The sequence below is a fragment of the Scaptodrosophila lebanonensis genome, unplaced genomic scaffold (assembly GCF_003285725.1).
Source record: "Scaptodrosophila lebanonensis strain 11010-0011.00,11010-0021.00 unplaced genomic scaffold, SlebRS2 tig00000024-arrow-pilon, whole genome shotgun sequence".
Lineage (NCBI taxonomy): Eukaryota > Metazoa > Arthropoda > Insecta > Diptera > Drosophilidae > Scaptodrosophila > Scaptodrosophila lebanonensis.
The window spans coordinates 13,093,860-13,113,518 of NW_022060538.1; the positions used below are offsets into that span (position 1 = coordinate 13,093,860).

Here is a 19,659-nt window from a genome sequence, read left to right on the forward strand (position 1 = left end):
GGAGTCAACAATGTCGATGTTTTTCTATGTTGCATCGATAATGGTAAAAATCATCGGCTGTTTTCCAGCTCTATTACTAGACTACCACTGCTATTGCTGCGCGTCGGTCGTGTTGTTTATTTAATTTCCTACTTAATCCGTGCGATTGCACATACATCAATAAATTAAGCATACAATGCTGTTAAACAAAATGTTGTGTTCTGTAACCAATTTATAAATTGACTTGATTTGCCAAAAACAAATGTCTTCAAATGAAAACTTTTTCGGATGAAAGTTGCCTATATTAAAGGAAAATAAAACGCTAAATTGTCATCGTCGCGACAATCCAAATGTATCCCAACAAATATTTTGTACGTATATCGGCATGAAAATAATTTCAAAACAAATATTTGTACATACATGTTTTTACATACCGACGAGAAAGCAAATCAAATAAGAAAAGCGAATGCAATATGCATATTTTGTGTTCAATGTATGTGTGTGTGAAGTGAAAACTACAGAAACAGCATACAATGTATGTACATACGTGAATAACGGCAACTGCTCAGATGAAAATGTACAAAATTGGATTATAAAAAGAACTGGTAAATAATTTTAGTCTACTTTGTGTAAGCGGTAAGCTGCGGAAAGCGGACGCTTTCTGTTTTTCTTCACATGGATTCTGTTGTACAACAATTTTCGATGCGTATACATAAGTATATATGTGTGTGTGTGTGTGAGTGTACCCTCTAGAACTGACAGTGGGGAATGCCTACCTTGTAAATAGAGTAAGAAAATAGGCAACACATCTGCATTATATCGCGAATAGCTTCTCCCATGCAAAGGTGGATAGTTGCAGGTCTATTTGAACGCAAAATTATCCTAATCAGAAAGGACAGACAATCAGAAAAATACACCATTGGAAAATATGCGACTACAAATTAACCCAATATGGAGCGCGACTTGTGTGAGAAAATTTTTCGCTTGATAGTATATCAAATGAATTGGCCAGCAGTTAGTGGACACTCAATAGTCAGCGAGTGGTCTATGAGTCTCCAGTCATAGGCACTACAGGGTATGAGCACACACACACACACACACATATAAGAATTCGTTCTCTTTTATGCTGCGTTTTCTGCACCGCAGCATTTACATGGCAGCGGAAATATGTACATATGTATGTATATGTTTGTATGTATGCGCATACATATGCATGAGTTTGCTTGTGAGTGCACAAGCGCTATGAATGTTAAGCGGGGAATGTGGGATGCACAGCACATACCATTAGTATATGCATACATACACACATACTTAAATATTTTCGTAAGCAGCGGAAATGTAAAAATAACACACGCACGCATTCGCAGCTAACAACAAGAAGAAAAGCCAACACGAGATTACATCTGCCGTCTTTTTCCAACCAAATATTCAAACGTTGAGACAGATGTTTTAGTCGGTGTTATTAAATGCAAAATACATATGTACATACATATGTATATTTGTAAGTACGTTCACTTGTCTTATATACATATGTATATTTACCATCCATTCATATCAACATAGTATGTACATATGTTCATGTATATGTCTGCAATTCCATTAAGCTAGAGCAATTTCCTTTATACTTGTATTGTTGCCTTTCGTAATTATTTCATACGTTCAGAGCGCCATGCTATATGAATGCTCCCATAAAAATATTTTTTTTATTACCAAGCTTAACACCTAAAAAATGTTTTTGTCTCCGGCCGTGGTGTTGTTTTCATTTGTTGTATTTGTGTTCTACTTCTTCAATACCTTATCTGTGTACAATGGAGAGTACCATTCTGACAAAACCATCATCTTATTCCATAATATCCTATTATCTAAAACATATTTAGTAATAGTAGTATGTACATCCGTTAATTTTCATTAAAATCGTTTGAGTTTGTCAATAATACATAGCTTTTCAAATTCCGGAAACGGCTTAGCTCGACCCAACGCCTGTATTTCTCTATGTAGATTAAGGGAGAGAAGATTTTTGCAATCATTGTATTCTTGTATACAAGACGCAGTACAGGCCTGCAAAACAGACTAAGCTAAGATCACGAAATCAATCGGTTTTATAATATTGAAATTCACATGCAAGTGTTGTATATATCCATAAGAATATACAAATATGTCCGTATTTATATACAAAAAAAAATTTGAAATAAAATAACTTTTAATTGGGAGCATACAGCTCGCGCCTCCATTTTATTTTTATTTTATTTGTTGTTTGTTTTCGCATCATAAAAAATGTTAAAAATAGTAACTCATACATACTATATGTACCAAAGAATGTAGGCGAGCATCTCGAATACAAATATTCCCCTGGTACACTCTGCAATATTTGTATATTGTGTAAAATGTAGGTATTGTACACACGTTTTAAAATATTTGCAAACCTGTAAGGCATTTAAAACAAAGAATATGCATTTGTTAAAAATAAATATTCTATGAAGAAATCTACTTACAGCACTTTCACTAATCAATGGGACGAAACTGCGATAAACATTTATTAGGCCCAACTGAGGATACTCTGTTGGAAATTGAAAAATACGCCACTTTACGCATTTCATGAAAATGTAATGAAACAAAGCAAACAATGTGCCTTTGTATTTGTTTTTCACTTCTTTTTTTAACCTTCCCCATCAACAACTCACAATTCATTGTTTAAATAATAATAAAAAAGCAATGCATGTATATTCCATTAATTGTGTATATATTATATGTTACATTTAAACAATTCCTCAATGATCAGCTCTTCAAAAGAAATATCAATTGAATTAGCAAGACTGCAACGCAAATAAAATTAAATTTGATTTTCTGTTGAACCTGTTAGTTGAATATGTTTTTTTGGCAGATGGGAAAGCATGCATTTTTCTTTTGCATTGTTCATAAAGCTTGTGAAACATGAATAAATACAAAATTCGTCATCTTACAAAATTCTCTACTTATTCGTAAGACCCTTCTGCCAAGGCAATTTCGTTAAACAAATCGCTTAACATTTGAATTTATTTTAGTTTTTTATTTGGTTACTTATATAAATGACTAATTTGTGCACACTAAAAATAAAGAAGAGAAATCACCGTTTACACTTACTAATCACGTTTTATTTTATCGGATAAAATCATATTTAATCACTTGTACGATTTAGTATGAACTATTGCAACGTATGTTGGAGTACTTCTTAATTCCAAATTCAACTTTAATCTGCATCGCACTCTCTCAAAGATTTTAATACTGTACTAGAATACTGCGCATGCGTATAGAACGCATCAAGATCGGATTAAGTCGGTCCAGAAACAATGCCATTATTTTGCTCTTTGTAGCTTTAACTGGGATCCCACTGGGATCACCCCAGTCTTTTTTTGCCCGCCCACTGAAGCAGGCTTCTGCTTATTAATCTTCCTCCCTTGTCCCTGGAGTTGTGTTCCTCCACAAATTGTTTGTCGGAGAAATTCTCTTGCTCTTGTTTTGCATAGACGTACAATTAATTATCCATTGCACAATCCTTTCTGGTCTCTATGTTTAATTAATAAAAATCACTTCCATCTGCTTTCAACCGAACTCTCTCTTTCCTTTCACAGCTGTGAAAGGTCGCACTGGCTAATGAACCAGGGACAGTGATTACCATCTTTCATTTGGTTTATTGCTTAATATTTAATAATTGGCGTTTTAATAAATTCTTAGATTATTGGCTTTTATAGACCATTACCTCGCGTATAAGGCTTTTTTATAACTTTTGTATTGTCATACCTATGTGTATCGACAGTTAAAAAAAAATTGCGTGTTCAGAAATTTCAGACAGTTATGGTATAGGGTGACACCATTAAAGCACAAATTCTCGGATCTACTCTTCAATACCCGGCTAAGCTCTAAAACATTGTTGTAGGGTATTTCACAGTTGGCGATCTTGCTGTTTCTGCTTGTTTGTTGTCTATTGCTGGCAGACCCCAATTGGAAGTAAGTTGTTGTTGCCAATTTCTTTTTGACAATACATACTTACGTGGCTGTGTGTGTGTGTGTGTGTGTATACTGCAAATGTTCTGTTAGATGCTCGAATGCTTCTGCGGTTGCGGGAGGTGCTTTTCTTGTACGTCGTGGTGTTTGGTCACGTGTACACATCGCCGCCCTGTTCGCTCGACAGTTAATGCGACCTAAGCTAATTTGTTTACATTTGTGGGCGAGGTATTCGGCCGGACCCCCAAAGAAAACGCCATCAATAAGATGTGTACATAGTCTTCTATATACATAGATACATAAAGCTTTTTTGATTACGACTAAGCACCAGAAGCTAACAACAAATTCTGAACATGCAATTTGGAACCAATATCTAAGTAAAAAAAAATTGATTTCAGTTTTAATTAATCGATTTGTCTGATGGAAATTACTCGTATATGTCCTTTAAAATAAGAAAAAGGGACCTGGATAATTGGTCTAAGTTTTGTACTTACCGATGTTCTTCGCCTTATTCCGATCGACTCGTCCTTTCATACATCAAGAGTAGACTTTTAGTGTTTCATACCTGATAGTGTTTCCCTATTGAGTACGTCTCGGGGTCGTACTCTGCTTATAGTTTAGAAGTAGACCCTCAAAAAAATTGGCTATTTTTTGTAAACATGAATATTGGTATGTTACTAAACCGCTAACGGACACCTTCTTATTTTTTATTAAGAAACAAGCAAGCTTTTCAAATAAGCGCTAATGCTTGATTTTCATGAAACAATTAGCAATTGACTTAGTTAATTAAAATAAAACGGGTATTTTATGAACTGTGAACTAAATAGCCGGTCAACTGTTTCACTGATAATAACTCATGCCATTTAATGGGTGGATGTGTGCATCTTAAAAATGCTTCAAACTTCACAACAAAGTTAAATCTTGAGTCGACCTGAAATTTCCCAAAACACAACGTTAAGAGAAAAACCGGTCATCCGAGTTTGTTGACCAATGTATGCGGCTTATGCGCAACCTTGGGAAATTCAACGGCATTTTCGATTGCGCATTTTGAAATGTGTTTGGCCATAGAGTTTTGATCATTTTTTTAAATGCAAACATAATACATTCATGCACAATACGAAACATCAAATATTGTTTCATTTAATTGAATTTGGTGACGTTTTTACTACAGTCTTGCACATTTTATAATGCTTCGCTTTGTATATTTTTGATTATTGGTTTTTATATCTGTGTCTCTCTGCAACAGTCAAGATAATGCATTCGACTTGTGTTTTGTAACCTATGTATACCTCGTACCTGCATTGTTGCGAAATCTTATCTAAGGCCTAGAGGGAGTCGTTCCAGACCCCACAAAGTATGTATACACAAGAATATTTGCATAAAAAGTATGACTAAAGAAGCTTCACATAAGCTTCACCTACCCGTCTGTGCCGTTTTATGAACAAATAATTAACGGAACGTACGGAGATAAAGCCTACACCTATGGCTGGGGACAAACATTAAAGAATTAAACATTCAAAGGAGTATTGTAGGGTCCATTTATTCGACAAAGAAAAATGTAAATCATGGTAAAAATTAGATTTTTAGTTAAACGACTAAAATCCGGTTCTTACTGACCTTAATTGAATTTAAATGAATTTAATATCTCTATGTAAAAGTATATGTATATGTGCTTGTAAGCACCTGAAGCACATTAGCAACAGCGGCCGCCGGCAGAGCCTAGGCAGAGGTTACATTTATGGCTGTAATTTCTTTAACAATCAAGCCGTTAAAAAAATGCAATTGTTAAATTTATAATCACAATACCAAGAACTACCGGAGTTATTCAAAAATTCTTTGGCGGAGAAGTGGGGGGATTTTTAGTAAACGTAAACGTGCTCATCCTTGTGAATTAACGAATCTAGAAATCTATTCTTCAATCAAAATGCGATGATACACTTTTAACCAAAAGCTCATTACGGATTGGGTGGATACTTGAACTCATACTCACAGACGTATGAACAGACGGGGATGTCTATAACGACTTGCCTTAGTATGCTCATCAAAAACACATATGTATACTTCTGGGTGTTACTTAAACTAATCGATTTCGTGATGCCCTTTTAGCGAGGTCAAGGCTCAAGCGATTATTTCACAACAAGCGCCAACTTTCCCCTGCTCGATACCGCGAATACAAGAATCGAAGCACAATTGTAGTCAACATTCTCTTCACATATGACTTTCCAAAACAGATGGAAACCCTTTTAAACTCCTTTGAATGTTAGTCAGTCGTCTCTAAATTTGTTGTAAACTTATTGTCCAATTATTATTAAATTGCGATTAATTGATGCTAGGGAGATATTTAATTTCATAAATATTATGAATTAACCCACATTTTGGATGACATCTGAGATGATTGCGGATTTGAATTGGCCAATCATTATCATTGTATAGAATAGAACTTTCTATTGCCATAAGCTGCACCTCTAGAAATAAATAAAAAATGTGCTTGAAGTTATTATAACCAAATTTAAAATCAGATTCATTCCTCTTACATTGTTGTTGGTTTTTTTGGGCCGTTTTAGAAGTCAATTTTACGTGAATTTTTCCAGTTGACGCAATCTTATCGTAGCATTCCTGATAAAAGGTGCAAATCAAATTGCTAACATTTTTGCTTCTCCTTGAGATTATATTGTGCAATAAAAACAATACAGAAAACAAAAAAAAGTTCTACAAACTTATCTTCGGCTTCGGTGAAGCTGTACGCCCTCCGCTGTCAGGTTTCCGACTCATCCATTTTTTTTTTTGTTGCTCACATGTTTCTCCAATATAAATTATTATAACGCTATTTACGAGAAATGGCCCACTATCTGCCATCATAAAGCATTTTAATTCTTCCATTGTCATTATCAGGCATTAATAAATTAGGTAATATTGTTAAATAGAATAAAGCACAACATGCAAGTTTTTTTGAAGGAGAATGCTAAAATATTAACTCCGATTCAAATGTGATAAATTTGACAGATGTAGCTATAACTCTTAAAATGTATTCTCATTAGGGAGTACTGCGTCGATTTTATGGAAAAAAGTAGAGATTATCATTCAAATGTTATTTATACAAAAAAAAAAAATTTAAGAAAAAAGTGAAATTGTTTTATAATTTACAGATATGTTAAAAGACGGAATAAATTCCCACTTTTTTGTCCCTAGGAAATTTCCTTAAGGAGGCTTCTTATTATTAATCTTCCCTCAAGCCGAGTTGTCTGTCCCAGCACAGCTTCCCGGACTGTGTAGAAGTCTTCCCTTAACCATGTCAGAGACCCATACACCCATACATATGATGTCATTTTATGCTCAGTTTAATAAATTACATATAAAAGTACGAAATCTTGAAATTATAGCTTTTTTGTGATTTAAATGTGATTGCGAATCTGGGGCAGGGGTAGAAAGGTGCAGGGTATACAAGAGCCGGGCGCGTGCAACTCTAACGCTCGACAATTTTTTGCCACTTATCAAGCATTAAAGCAACAAAAAGCATTTTGTGTTTCGGTATCAATATTGCTGATAAGCACATGCAGAAAACCAACACTTTGCTATACATACATATACATACGTACATACAAGTATGTAGTACATACATACATAGTTGCTATGACAACGGGGTGAGTCGACTTTGACCCTGAATAGTTAATTAGCACGTTAAGGAACCGCGAATTCTATAGTGAGCAGCTTATAGCTTATGGAGACACTTTTCTAATTACCTTTTTTAAATTTCTTACGTAAGTAAGAAATAATGCGTCGGCTATAAATCATACGCATATGTATGTACATACTTGTATGTATGAGTTAAAACGCGATCATGCGACTCATACTCCATTGCGTAATTCCTATCAATATTTGTATATGTATATGTATTGTGATTGCTCTATAACAAACAATTGACTAAAAGTGAACAATTTTTTTGATTTATATTTTGCAGGCTTCCATTGACATTGCGCTTCCTGTGCAGGAATTTTGCCCTTCCAAAACATGCAACAAACCGTGCCAACAACATACATATTATTAACTAAATGAATAAAAAGCGGAGTTTTTTGTCAGCTTCAGATGTAACAAAAAATTCCTGGAAACATATTGAATATATGTATATACCTATTACATGCATATGTTGAGAGATTTTGGGTGTCTAATATTTTGTTGGTTTCAAAATTATTCAAGTTGTCAAATTTTCATTTGCACTCCATTCGTCTGTTGATGTCTCGTGCAACGTGCGCTGTGTATTTAAACACAAAATAAGAATCACAAAAATAGACTGCTGAACTGTAAACGTGCTGGTGTTTTGCTGTTGTCCTTGTGTTCTGTGTGTGCCAATGTGGTGGTCCTCCATAAGTCGAACAGGTACAGCAGGGCTTCAACGGTGCTAAACAACGAGCTGGAGCTACCACGGAAGTATACCACAACACCTCTTACACTACACAGGAAATATATTCGGTGTAGTTGATAACGATGAGCTTGAATCAACATAGTGGACCTGGGCCACCAGAGAAGGATCAACGCAAGCAAAACAGCCAGAAGCCGGGCCACCAAGCGGACTCTGGCATGTGTGCAACAGCGTCCCACGAGGGTACTGGCCAAGGTGCTGGTACTGGTGTCGCCCACCCGACTGGCAATGAAATTACAGTGCGTTTCAATGGAAACAGGCTGCCACCGTCAGTCAACCGCACCATTTCGTCAGATCGCCTCGTAACCGGATCATCCTGCCTCGCCCTTCGCACTGCTGTGTCAGCACTGTATTCCGTGGATGACTTTGTAAAGGAAAAAATCGGATCCGGATTTTTCTCCGAGGTTTATAAGGTCAGTAAATTGAATGTTTTTTCATGCTTTCAATAAAAAGCATTCATTGAACCACAATTCAATTTTTTTTTTGACGACACTTTCATTTTTCGTCGGCGCCTGCCACGCTACTAATATTTACACAATATTAATTAAACTTTTTAATTTTTAATTGCTTAATGCCGCATCTTCCACATCTACTCCATCTCTTTCTTGCTACGCAATGGCGAACAATAGTTAGTAATTGCTATTTGTGCGCCTACAGAAACTGCTCGTGTTGGGCTGAGAAATTGTTAAGAAAGCAACAATACTCGTACATATTTCATATTTCTGTAAAATGTGTTTTAGATTGGTTTTTGAAATTTTTGTTAGCCTGATCCAAGAAGTAATGAGGGGAACTAACAAGCATTTGCTTTGACTTTTTAAACACAAAAAATGTCATTGACACCAGCCCAGGTAGCCGTAATGGTGTGATGATAAATGTCCTTTTACACAATTCGCTTAGTACTCTGGGGTTATTCCAATTTTCAATGTAAATTAACTCTTAAACTATTATTTCCCTGATGGACCTTTAACCGAAAAGCTGTAACACGTCTTAAGTGAGGAGTAAGCTAAATAGAATATATGTTACAAGCAGCAATCAGGTACAAGCAAGATAGAAAACGAAACCTGTACGGAACCATACCAGAACCAAAGCAGTTGGCTAAGAACTAGTTGAGTGTACACACCATGTTTACATGTCCAGAGTATTATTCTTTTTGGAACCGAACATGCTTTGGAAGATTTGCGAGTACAAACGTTTTGCGTTGAAACAATTGGAAGTGCAAACAAATTGTGGGAGGTTAGCGACCCTAAAAGGATACTTTTCTTTTTAATCTCCAACTCAACTCTTTATCGCACACCTATCGCAAGCAATTATATAGGTGATTAAAAATAAGAAACTATGCGCTCCTTATTATTGGCAAGAGTTACACAAATGGTATTGCTATTTTAAATAAAAACGTTGATAGTTGGCTCCAAACATTTTTCAAAAGGGATTCCATCTTTCCCCACTTGCGGGTTGAATTTGCTCAAATTCAACCATTACCAAACACCGCTATTTATCGAACTGCAGCCTTGCTTAATCAATCTTTATATAAGATATTACATATTGTATGAGATAAAGGTATCTCTAAGTAAACACTACAAATTTTGGAGAACTATAAGAAAATCTGATGTTTTTTATAAACAATTTTACGGCACAGAGGTGGGTGAATTAAGAAAACCATATGAGTGCGCAGAGTTAAAATGATAAAATATGAATAGTGGCTCATTTCCAGTTGCCCAGTCAATATTTTTATTGACAGCAGCCAAACCAACGTTACCGCATATGTAAAAACATGTTGGTGGTGATGTATAACATACATAACAACAGGCCGGTGAGGCAGAGCAGGCTGAGATGATGTGAATGTTTTTAGGAAAGCTGCCCGTTGCTGATTCGAGTGAAAACTCGTTTATTTCATTTTTTGTTGACTGACTGCGCTTCCAATTGGGTTCAGTGCACCGATGTCTATAGACTGTAAGGCAGCGTTGTTAAAAGAAATGTTAAGCTTTTAAATGCATTGAATGTAATAGTTGAGAGCACATTTTAGGCAAGATGATACGTTTCGACTGATCATATTTAAGTTAAACATATTAATGGTTGTCTTATTGCTTCTTATACTAAAATGTTAAAATGAAAAGAAATCTGGAAAAAGAGGAAATTTCAAATACAATTCAATGCAATTGTAGTTGCAGATTTATTTTTATACATGCTGTTATAAGTGTTCCATTATATTAGCTAGGGAACTCCATCTGCAGCAGCAAAATATTTCCAGTTAGAGATATTTTTCACGGGTATGTCAGAAAATTCAAACCCCAAATGGCAAAAGGAAACAGGGCAGATCCTCGGATAAAGACTTTATGCACAGCGATACCTTTTGAGCCACAACAGTTAGATAGTTAGATATAAAAAACGTAGTCGAAAGACTTGTCTTCTCCTTAACCAACAGTTTATTGATCATCGTTTGGTATTTATAAAATTTCGTATTATTAATATTATTAATAAAGTCAAAAGATTGGTGCAGGGTACCAGCTATAATTTATCAACCAGTAGCTAAGCCCTACTTCAAGAAGCCTATTTTAAGATGACACTTATTATTACATAAAATATATTTTCACCATTTGTTGTGTAAAATTGTTTATTAATTAAGATTTGTAACTACTATTTATAATTTCTAACATATAATCCTTTACAATGTTTATTTTGTTCTGGATAGTATTCATTTAATAGAATTCTCCAATATACTAGTGTTTATGGGGGGAAGGCTTCTTCATGGCCTTTTTGTGTGTTACACACATCCCTAACTATTTGATATACCCTTTCACCATTTAGCTGCAGGGTATATATATTAATAAATTCGTTTGGAGCAACACTAAAGACTGAGCAGACAAACTAATGTGAATGAAAAGAAACAAAGCCATTTATGTGCACTTTCTATTTAATTTTAGCCACAATACTGGCGACACAGCGACCGAAACACAAAAGAAAAGTGATGGTGCAAATGATGAGGCTTTGAGTATTGGTAGCATTATGTTCATTCATTCATCCATTGTATAAATATTATTTTGAACTGACTACATGTTTTAAGATTAAAATGAAAAGGTCGCATAGTATCTGAGCCCGCCAACAATAACTCAAGTGAAGCGCAACTAAGTCTAATTTTCCCATCAAAAACAATAAAGACATAAAAATTTATGAAATGTAATAAAAAAGAGAAAAACCACCTGAAGCTACTAGTATTTAAGGTGTAGCCTGGTGTTATTTCAAGTGCGACAGACACGAGCTTAAAAATCCCGCTGAAATCGTTGTGCGAGGGGATAGATATGTAACGACTGTTTCGAAAAATGTATTTAAAACTGAATTAGGTATGTGTACATTTCAGGCATGTAGATACGCTTTATCTCTGCAGATTAATTCAAAGTATGTATTTCCGTCGATCAAATTTCGCAAACAACTCCCTCAATGATTTTGTACGTATACAAGTATTATGCAAACCGACTTTGTGTATTTAGAAATTATTTCCCCTACTTGAGGTCGAATTTTCCATCAGCTTTGTGTACTTTTTTCAACTTCAAAGAATCCTTAGCTATGATGCCTGTAATGTGTCAAAACAAAACGTTTTCGTTTATGGTTTATGTCAACAAACATATATTTATGTTAGGTAACCACCAAACTTCGATTATAAACATATGCACGTGTATTTCGACTTTGATTAATCTGCGACTCTCCAGTAAATGTGCTAATAAACGGCTTATGATTCTTCTAACTGGTTTCAGAATTAAATACATATTTTGTAGAGCTAACGCAAACATTAAATTGCTTCTTTACAAAGAAGCCGCGTGCTTGTTTGATAATAACTGAAAGCAAGTTAGCAAGAAATAAAAACGTACAACGGAACACAAGTATGAAAAAAGCAAACTAAGTAGGTTAAATTCCACTCAGTGGAGCCGAGACTGCAGCTAGCTCTTTCTCTAGAAACTTGTTCTGGTTTGAGCTACCTATGGCTAAAACGGACCTGCTAATAAGTAGAATGCTTTAAAAAATTGTATGTAGGCTATTACTAGCCGCCTAGAGATTGCCCAATGAAAGCCAATTGCTCTTCAATTTGTTTAATTACTTTTGTTATGAAAATCAATTGAACATTTGGGGACTCATTGCCAACCCAAAGTGAGAGAATTATATAATCTTTGAAATGTTTGTAGCTTATAAACAAAACAGTAGCTTATGAAAGAAATTATGAGTCTCCGAAATGAACACAACTAGAGAAGAATATTATATTTATGTGTTTAATCTAATTACAAGAGCTTGCTAGTAACCTACCTAGATAGCTGTGTCCAACAAATTAATGGGCTACCAATATGTTGAATTAATAAAAATAAATGTATAAATTAATGTGGCTGATGTAAAAATACCTAGAATTCAAAATTGTAGCATTCAATCTATTCAAGACACACGTCGATATGTCCATTCAAATGTAATAAAAAATATCTTATCTGTGGGTTTGATGTCAAGTGTTGATAAACAAATAAATTTTTCCAAACCGCAATAAAGTTAACACCTAATTGATGTCTGGCTAATAAGATAAAACACTTAGTTCGTTCCTCGAATAAGGAGCTACCGAATTATTTCCAAAGAATTACAATTCCAAACTGACGTCAAAAGTCGATCAGAGGTAATCGACATCTCATGTGGGGAGTTGGCGTTAAGTGTTGGTAATCGAACATCTTATTTGTGGTCAGGTCGCACGGATAACAGTTAACTGGTGGAGAGATGACGTTACAATCAACCAATTAGCTTTCTTTGTCCAATGAGTAGACGGTTGGGATGGGGGAATTGAAAACTCATCGAAAAATCTGTCTGCCAAATTTAAATTTTCCACATACATATGTATATAAATAATAAATAATTGTGCAAAGCGTTGGGCAAACATTGGAATGTTCTTGTACTATTATTCTTCTTTTCAATAAACCCTCTAGCCAAATGCCCTAATTACATGATTTTTAATTTGAGACCATTGTTCTTTTATCGCCTTTTTACTAGCAATATAACGATAATTAACGACACACAATTCGTACTTATCGCTTTATTATTAACTCGGGGCCCACGCGCTTGGCATTTAATTCACCTTCAGCATTACCACAAATCATTTTCCATTTTTTCCATAATCCAACAAAGTGTTGTTAATCAGTATTTCAAGCCAAGTTCGTCGTATGGGTATAAACGATAGGCTTTCCAGCAGTATGTGAGCTATAATCACCAATCGATTTGCGCCTGTTCTGATTTTCTACAATGCTCTCCTCACTCGTTCTATTAGTGTAATTTCTTAATTGCAATTTTGTCCTCAATTTTGGCAATTAATACCTCATGTCAAGTTTTATCGTTATCAGATAATGTTATTGCTGTTTTGGTCCAAATTCATACATAAGTAGTAGGTAGAAACCTGAAGAAAAATGTATTGAATTGAACATAGACATCAATAAAAATAGACTGTAAGTTTTGTATGTATTTTCTTTCTTAGCATCGAGTGCTATGCTTTCTGCAAACCATCCTTGAAGAATTTCAATACAAAATCTTTTTCGCCCAAGTTGGCGTCGGCGGTAGAACTTTTATGCACAGGACTTTTCAACACTCGTCGCAGATATTAGACTTCCCAAAAAAAAGGCCCATGACCGGTAGTGTGTGTATTTTCTATGACAAGTGTATGAATACGTATGAATAGTGGTATATGGTGTATAATTATACATACAAAAGTTTTGCCATAACAACTTTCGTTGTTGTAGTCAGCTGTTGAATTGGTGAGAGTTTGGAAAACCCGTTGAAGTTGTTTTGCTTTTTTATTGCTTTCAAATTGTTTATATGCTAGGCAACAAAACATGTGGCATGTACTTAATAGTCCGCCACTTTGCTTTGATTAATAACGGGTAACGGACTACTGACTACATTTTTGCAGCGGCATTTTTAATTTTCTTAGTCTTTCACAAAATTATGAACACAATTGAATTACCAGCTGAAGGGCCCACCTTGCAACACAATGCGAGGAACGTGGCTACTTGATGGATATGATGTGACGTTCAAAAGATTCGGCGAATATCGCTGCATCGTTTCTTTGGTGTCTTTTCTAAAAAATTGTTTCTATAACTTTTTCAAATCCATATATTGTTTTTATACACCCTATAGTTATAAAGTGTGTATGATCTAGTCGTCCTCCATAGGTTATCTGGCTAAGCACTTTTGAACGACTGGCAGATCAAAGGCCTTCATTCCAAGTACTAAACCCTTTTACAATCATAATAAAAACACATTTAAAGTATTTTAATAAAAGCACATTTATCAAAAGTTATCTTCAACGTTTTCGCTATACAACTGGTTTATTATTACATTCACCTGCATTGAACTTTGGCGACTTTCTTAGCTTAGAATGAGTTGTGTTTTTGTGCTTACTCGATTTGAATATTTTCATTACCTTTAATTCATGGTTAAATCCAAACGCTCTATTTGTGTCTTACAGGTCACGCATCGTACAACTGGCCAGGTGATGGTTTTAAAGATGAATCAATTGCGGGCCAATCGTCCAAATATGTTGCGCGAAGTTCAACTTTTAAATAAGCTGTCACATGCAAATATATTGAGGTAGGGCTAAAAGAAGCGCTATAATATTACATCAGCACAGTTATTATATATATGTATATTGTTTGTTTGATTACTCCATTCTAGTTTTATGGGTGTTTGCGTGCAGGAAGGGCAATTGCACGCTCTGACTGAGTATATGAACGGGGGCTCGTTGGAGCAGCTGCTGGCCAAAGATGAGGTGGTACTGAGTGCCACACAGAAAATAAGACTGGCGCTAGGTATAGCGCGCGGCATGGCATACGTGCACGACGCAGGAATTTTTCACAGAGATCTAACAAGCAAAGTAAGTTGAATTGTTTTATTTCCATCCAAAAAATACCAAATAGTGTCACTTGATGAAATCGTAGAATGTGCTTATCCGCAATTTACCAAATGATCAATACGAAGCGGTCGTTGGCGATTTTGGCCTAGCTGCAAAGATACCAGATAAATCGTAAGCTCAATCCAACTTTCTATGCATGTCCAAGTCGACATTAACGTTCATTACTATAACAGTGGGAAAACGCGTCTCGAGACTGTCGGGTCGCCATATTGGGTTAGCCCGGAATGCCTAAAAAGCCAATGGTACGATCAGACAAGTGATGTGTTTTCATTCGGCATCATCCAATGCGAGATAATAGCCCGCATCGAGGCCGATCCCGATATGATGCCGCGCACGGACTCGTTTGGACTAGACTACTTGGCTTTTGTGGAGCTCTGTCCGATGGATACACCTCCAGTATTTTTAAGACTGGCTTTCTACTGTTGCCAGGTAAGTGAGCAGCGAAATCTTTGCACCATTCTACCATTTGACTAATTAATCTGACGTTTGCAGTATGCTCCGAAAAGTCGACCAACTTTCCATGATGCCACAAAAAAATTGACACTGCTATTGGAAAAATACGAACATGAGTCAACGTACACAAGCCCCCTAAGCTCTTTGGAACTGATGAGCTGCTCGCCAAACAGCAGTGATACTGAATACACAAATTCCAATATACCGACTGTAGGAAACATCTGCACGGCGCCAGCGGGCGTGTGTTCATCGCAAGGCTTCCAATTTCCAATACATAATGGTATTTGCAAGCCAGCGTCGACAGACTTACCAAACTCGCCTAGCGGCTCAGCCGGAAGCAGCGAATTCGATGAGTGCATGTTAAAGTCTCGCGTACGGCGAGCCACACAAAAACTGGAAGCGGAGATATTATTGCACCGTCGGTCGCTTAGCGAAAACATAATACACTTTCCACTGCACACGTCTCCAAGTGACAAGGCGCGCTGCCATCAGATGCAGCGCCAACGCTCATCAACGCATTCGCCTACACCTCCCCGTCAGCTAGCTGGTGTCAATCAAAAAATAGACTTGGTAAAGCCCATTACAAATGCACCCGAGCCACCGTCATCACTGTGGGCCGTATTAACGCTGAGGAAGGTAGGCGAAACGATGTGCTTGAAGGACCCGCATTATAAACCCATGTCCAGCAAGGATCATGGCTCCAAGCCTAACCCCTTCACAGCGCTGGCACAGCTACGGGGGGTGAAAAAAATATTAGGTGCCAATCCGAAGACGTATGCGGCCGGTGTGGGCGACCTGTTTAGTTCTTGCTTCGAAATGTCGGCGCCTTTCTTTAAGGAACTTGTTGCATTGCAGTGCAAAAGTCAGGTGAGGAGTACAGAAATTGACGGCAAGCCAGCGACAAAGGCATCAAAAACAACGCATTTCGAACCAAAGAGCTTGCCGGTATCCCCGCAACTGATGCGCAAATACAGCGCCATTGAACTGAAGCTGCCACAGCGCGTCGCTGATGCTGCAACTGCAATGTGTCCAACAACAGAAAAGGGCTTTGAGGAGGATGACTGCGATGACTGCAATTCGGAGGGAGAAGATCCGGACTGCGGTGGAAATTGTGCCGATGCAGAGGCTAGCAGTGATGATAGTGCCGGGCCTCACGCGACTCATCCCACTGCGCGTAAATATCGCGCGAACTCGCTATACACGCACCCGCTTTTTCGAGGAAACGGCGTCGTCAGTATGAAGAGCAGTAACAACGAATCCGATGTGGAGCCGCAGCTCAAAGCAAGCTCATCGACAGTCACTCTGATAAGTGCCCCTCTCGGCACCGATAGTAACTCCTGCGAGGACATGGCCGATTTAAAAGAGCTGCATAGCAGCAGTGCATCGACGGCTTCCTATGCAGCTCCCCAATGTACAACCTTATCTGCCCTTTCTACGACTCCTGCTGCCTCTATTTCGTCATGCACCGATTTTGAAGAGCTCGAAGCAAAAAAATATTGTGAATTGCCCCTAAGCAAGAGTCTAACGCGTCGGGATTCAATAGAAAGTGGATTTTTTTCGTGCTTCAATGAGGAGTCGGACGTCGCCAACGCCGCCACAAGTCATAGTCTGCAACTGAATGGCATCAATGCGCTAGGGCCTGGCTGCGAGGTCAACAATGGTAGTTGTTGCTATAGCCAGGTGACGTCTCAACGTATACTCGAGCCAGACTGGGGCGCAAGCAATAAACTCAAGTAAGTTGTGGCCCATAACATACTTGTATTTATTTCATGACGAATGAAATTTTGTTTTTATGTTTAGTGACAAACTAGCGAGTCTGTGCCGTTGCTGCTACTATGCGACCTCTACTGCAACAGGTTCAGCCAAAGCCCCAGTTACTGCGGCACCTACTCACCGCACCTCCTCCTCCAATTGTACGTCCATGTTACTTGGTGGCAACGATGGCTCTGTGGTCAGCGGCCCCACACTGTCGGCTGTAGACCCTGAGGCCATGGATGACTTAGGGGCCGACTTGACTGCATCCCTTCCGTACCAGCGTCGCTACAATTGTCATCATTCACTGCTTTGCGGTAATGTGAGCGATCCACAATTGTCCGCGACGGCAGGACTAATAAATCATCTAGCTCTTGATACTGAAATACAAACACTCCTCCAACGCGGTCCTTTCACCACTAACCAACTCCTATATTGTAAGAATCGCACCTCATCCATTTATACGGACAGCTCAGATGACATAAGCAGCCTTGCTGGTTCCGATTCGCTTTTATGGGATGATCGCTCTTTTACAGCGCTTCCAATCACACGGTCAGCTCAGATAGCAAAAATCGTAGAATATTTCGAACGTAAGCGACAGGACTCCTCACCACCTTCCCTGCATCATCGCAACGGTAATGGAACAGTCGCTGCTGCAGTGGCTGCATCGGCGCTCGGCTCAAAATATTTTTCTTATGAAGCTCGCCGTTACTCAGACTTTAAGCGGCATCTAAATGCGGACACGCTGTGCTTCGACATGGAGAAGAAACCGGCGCAACAGCGTATGATGGTGTGTGAGGGGGCGGTCAAATCAAAGCTGCCTATTTTCGATAAAAAGAAGCAGCAGCAACAGCATTATCAACCGACTGGTAGTGAGCACGGAGGTTAGCCATAAGACTGGCATAACAATGTTTTACAACCACTTTTTAAACAACCCTTTGTCACACATCAAACAATTTTTATTCGACCCTGTTTAACAAGAATACAAAAAATAGTTCGCCTAACAAAACACTAACTTTTTCTGGTCATTTCTCATTTTCAGTTCATCGCATTTTCCGAGTTATTCATTGTGTGAAGAAGGAGAAGTCATATACTATATAAAATGAGTCATTATTTTAGTGAAGATAAACTGCGATTTTGGTCTACTGATACTAATTATCAAAACAACACATATTTTTCTTACACAATTCGCATATAGTACAGACATTTGTTAAATCATGTACTCCAAATTTACTTATGTACTATGTGTGTACAATTCTAGAAATTTGTTAGCTGAATTGCCTCCTAAAATACGATAAAGCCCTGTTCTCTTCATTGTACTATTCTTACCTAACTTATATACATACTTAAGAGTAACTTCTGTATAAACCTTCACTGTTCGTTCATAGGATCATATTTATTTAAACATATTTAATAAGAGTTATATGAAAAATGTGTGTAAAAGCACTAACAATTAGAGGTTGTAAGGCTAAAATATTTTATATAGAAAAAAAAAAAACGATAAATGTGCAGCCACCCCATTGTGGTTTTTTTTGTTTTTTTGTTAATGTCGTAAATTCTGCTGAACATGGTATTTATAAAGATTATTTTACTTTAACTATTTACCTTTACTTTTCTGTTATTATATTTTAGTGGTTATGTAAGAAACTTCTATAAATTTAAATTTCGTTTAAGATAGATTGAGTATTGCGGTCTTGGTATGAAAAATATTTAAAACATGTACATATACTATAAATACATATATCGATAAAAAAAATTATTTCATGAAAACTTATGTCTGATTTTATATGAAGTTTGGTATACACCCAAAAGCATTTATAACTTTCCAGTTAAATATCCATTTTTTTTAGCAAAACATTTGACGAAAAAGTTCCTGAGCTAAGAGATATCGTAAAATGTATTTTAAAAGTTCTTGTAAACAAAAGACTGGGAAATATGCGTATTTCAATAAGAGTATTGTAATAGAGCTTAACAGATATATATGTAGGATTTAACAGCAAATGAATTTCGAGGGGAATAATACCGTATAGAAATATTTGAAAATTTGATTGATTTTTAAATATGGGCTCGAGTTTGACAAGGAATGAGAACTCGTCATAACTACGAATTCAAAGAAAAGCTAGATTGAGAAAATAGAATTATGTGATTTAGG

At 36.9% G+C, this 19,659-nt stretch overlaps 1 protein-coding gene across 2 annotated transcripts; it reads left to right on the forward strand.

Annotated features, from left to right (window-relative positions):
• Positions 1-133: 133 nt before the first annotated feature.
• On the forward strand, positions 134-18,516 carry LOC115622015. 2 transcript variants are annotated; one of them, XM_030515870.1, is made up of 8 exons: positions 134-615; positions 7,919-8,790; positions 14,859-14,980; positions 15,065-15,263; positions 15,328-15,413; positions 15,476-15,731; positions 15,795-17,488; positions 17,556-18,516. In XM_030515870.1, exons 2-8 carry the CDS (start codon positions 8,443-8,445, stop codon positions 18,394-18,396), a joined length of 3,546 nt encoding a protein of 1,181 aa, XP_030371730.1. In that variant the 5' UTR covers positions 134-615; positions 7,919-8,442; the 3' UTR covers positions 18,397-18,516. The 2 variants fall into 2 exon arrangements, with proteins under 2 accessions (XP_030371730.1, XP_030371729.1); XM_030515869.1 differs by having other exon boundaries at positions 134-584.
• Positions 18,517-19,659: the final 1,143 nt, after the last annotated feature.

Bases quoted from the DNA above. Each gene is read 5' to 3' on its own strand.
- LOC115622015 (XM_030515870.1), top strand. From the start codon at position 8,443: ATGAGCTTGAATCAACATAGTGGACCTGGGCCACCAGAGAAGGATCAA. The intron at 15,414-15,475 runs GTAAGCTCAATC...TTACTATAACAG, and splicing joins GCAAAGATACCAGATAAATC to TGGGAAAACGCGTCTCGAGA. The intron at 15,732-15,794 runs GTAAGTGAGCAG...TGACGTTTGCAG, and splicing joins TGGCTTTCTACTGTTGCCAG to TATGCTCCGAAAAGTCGACC.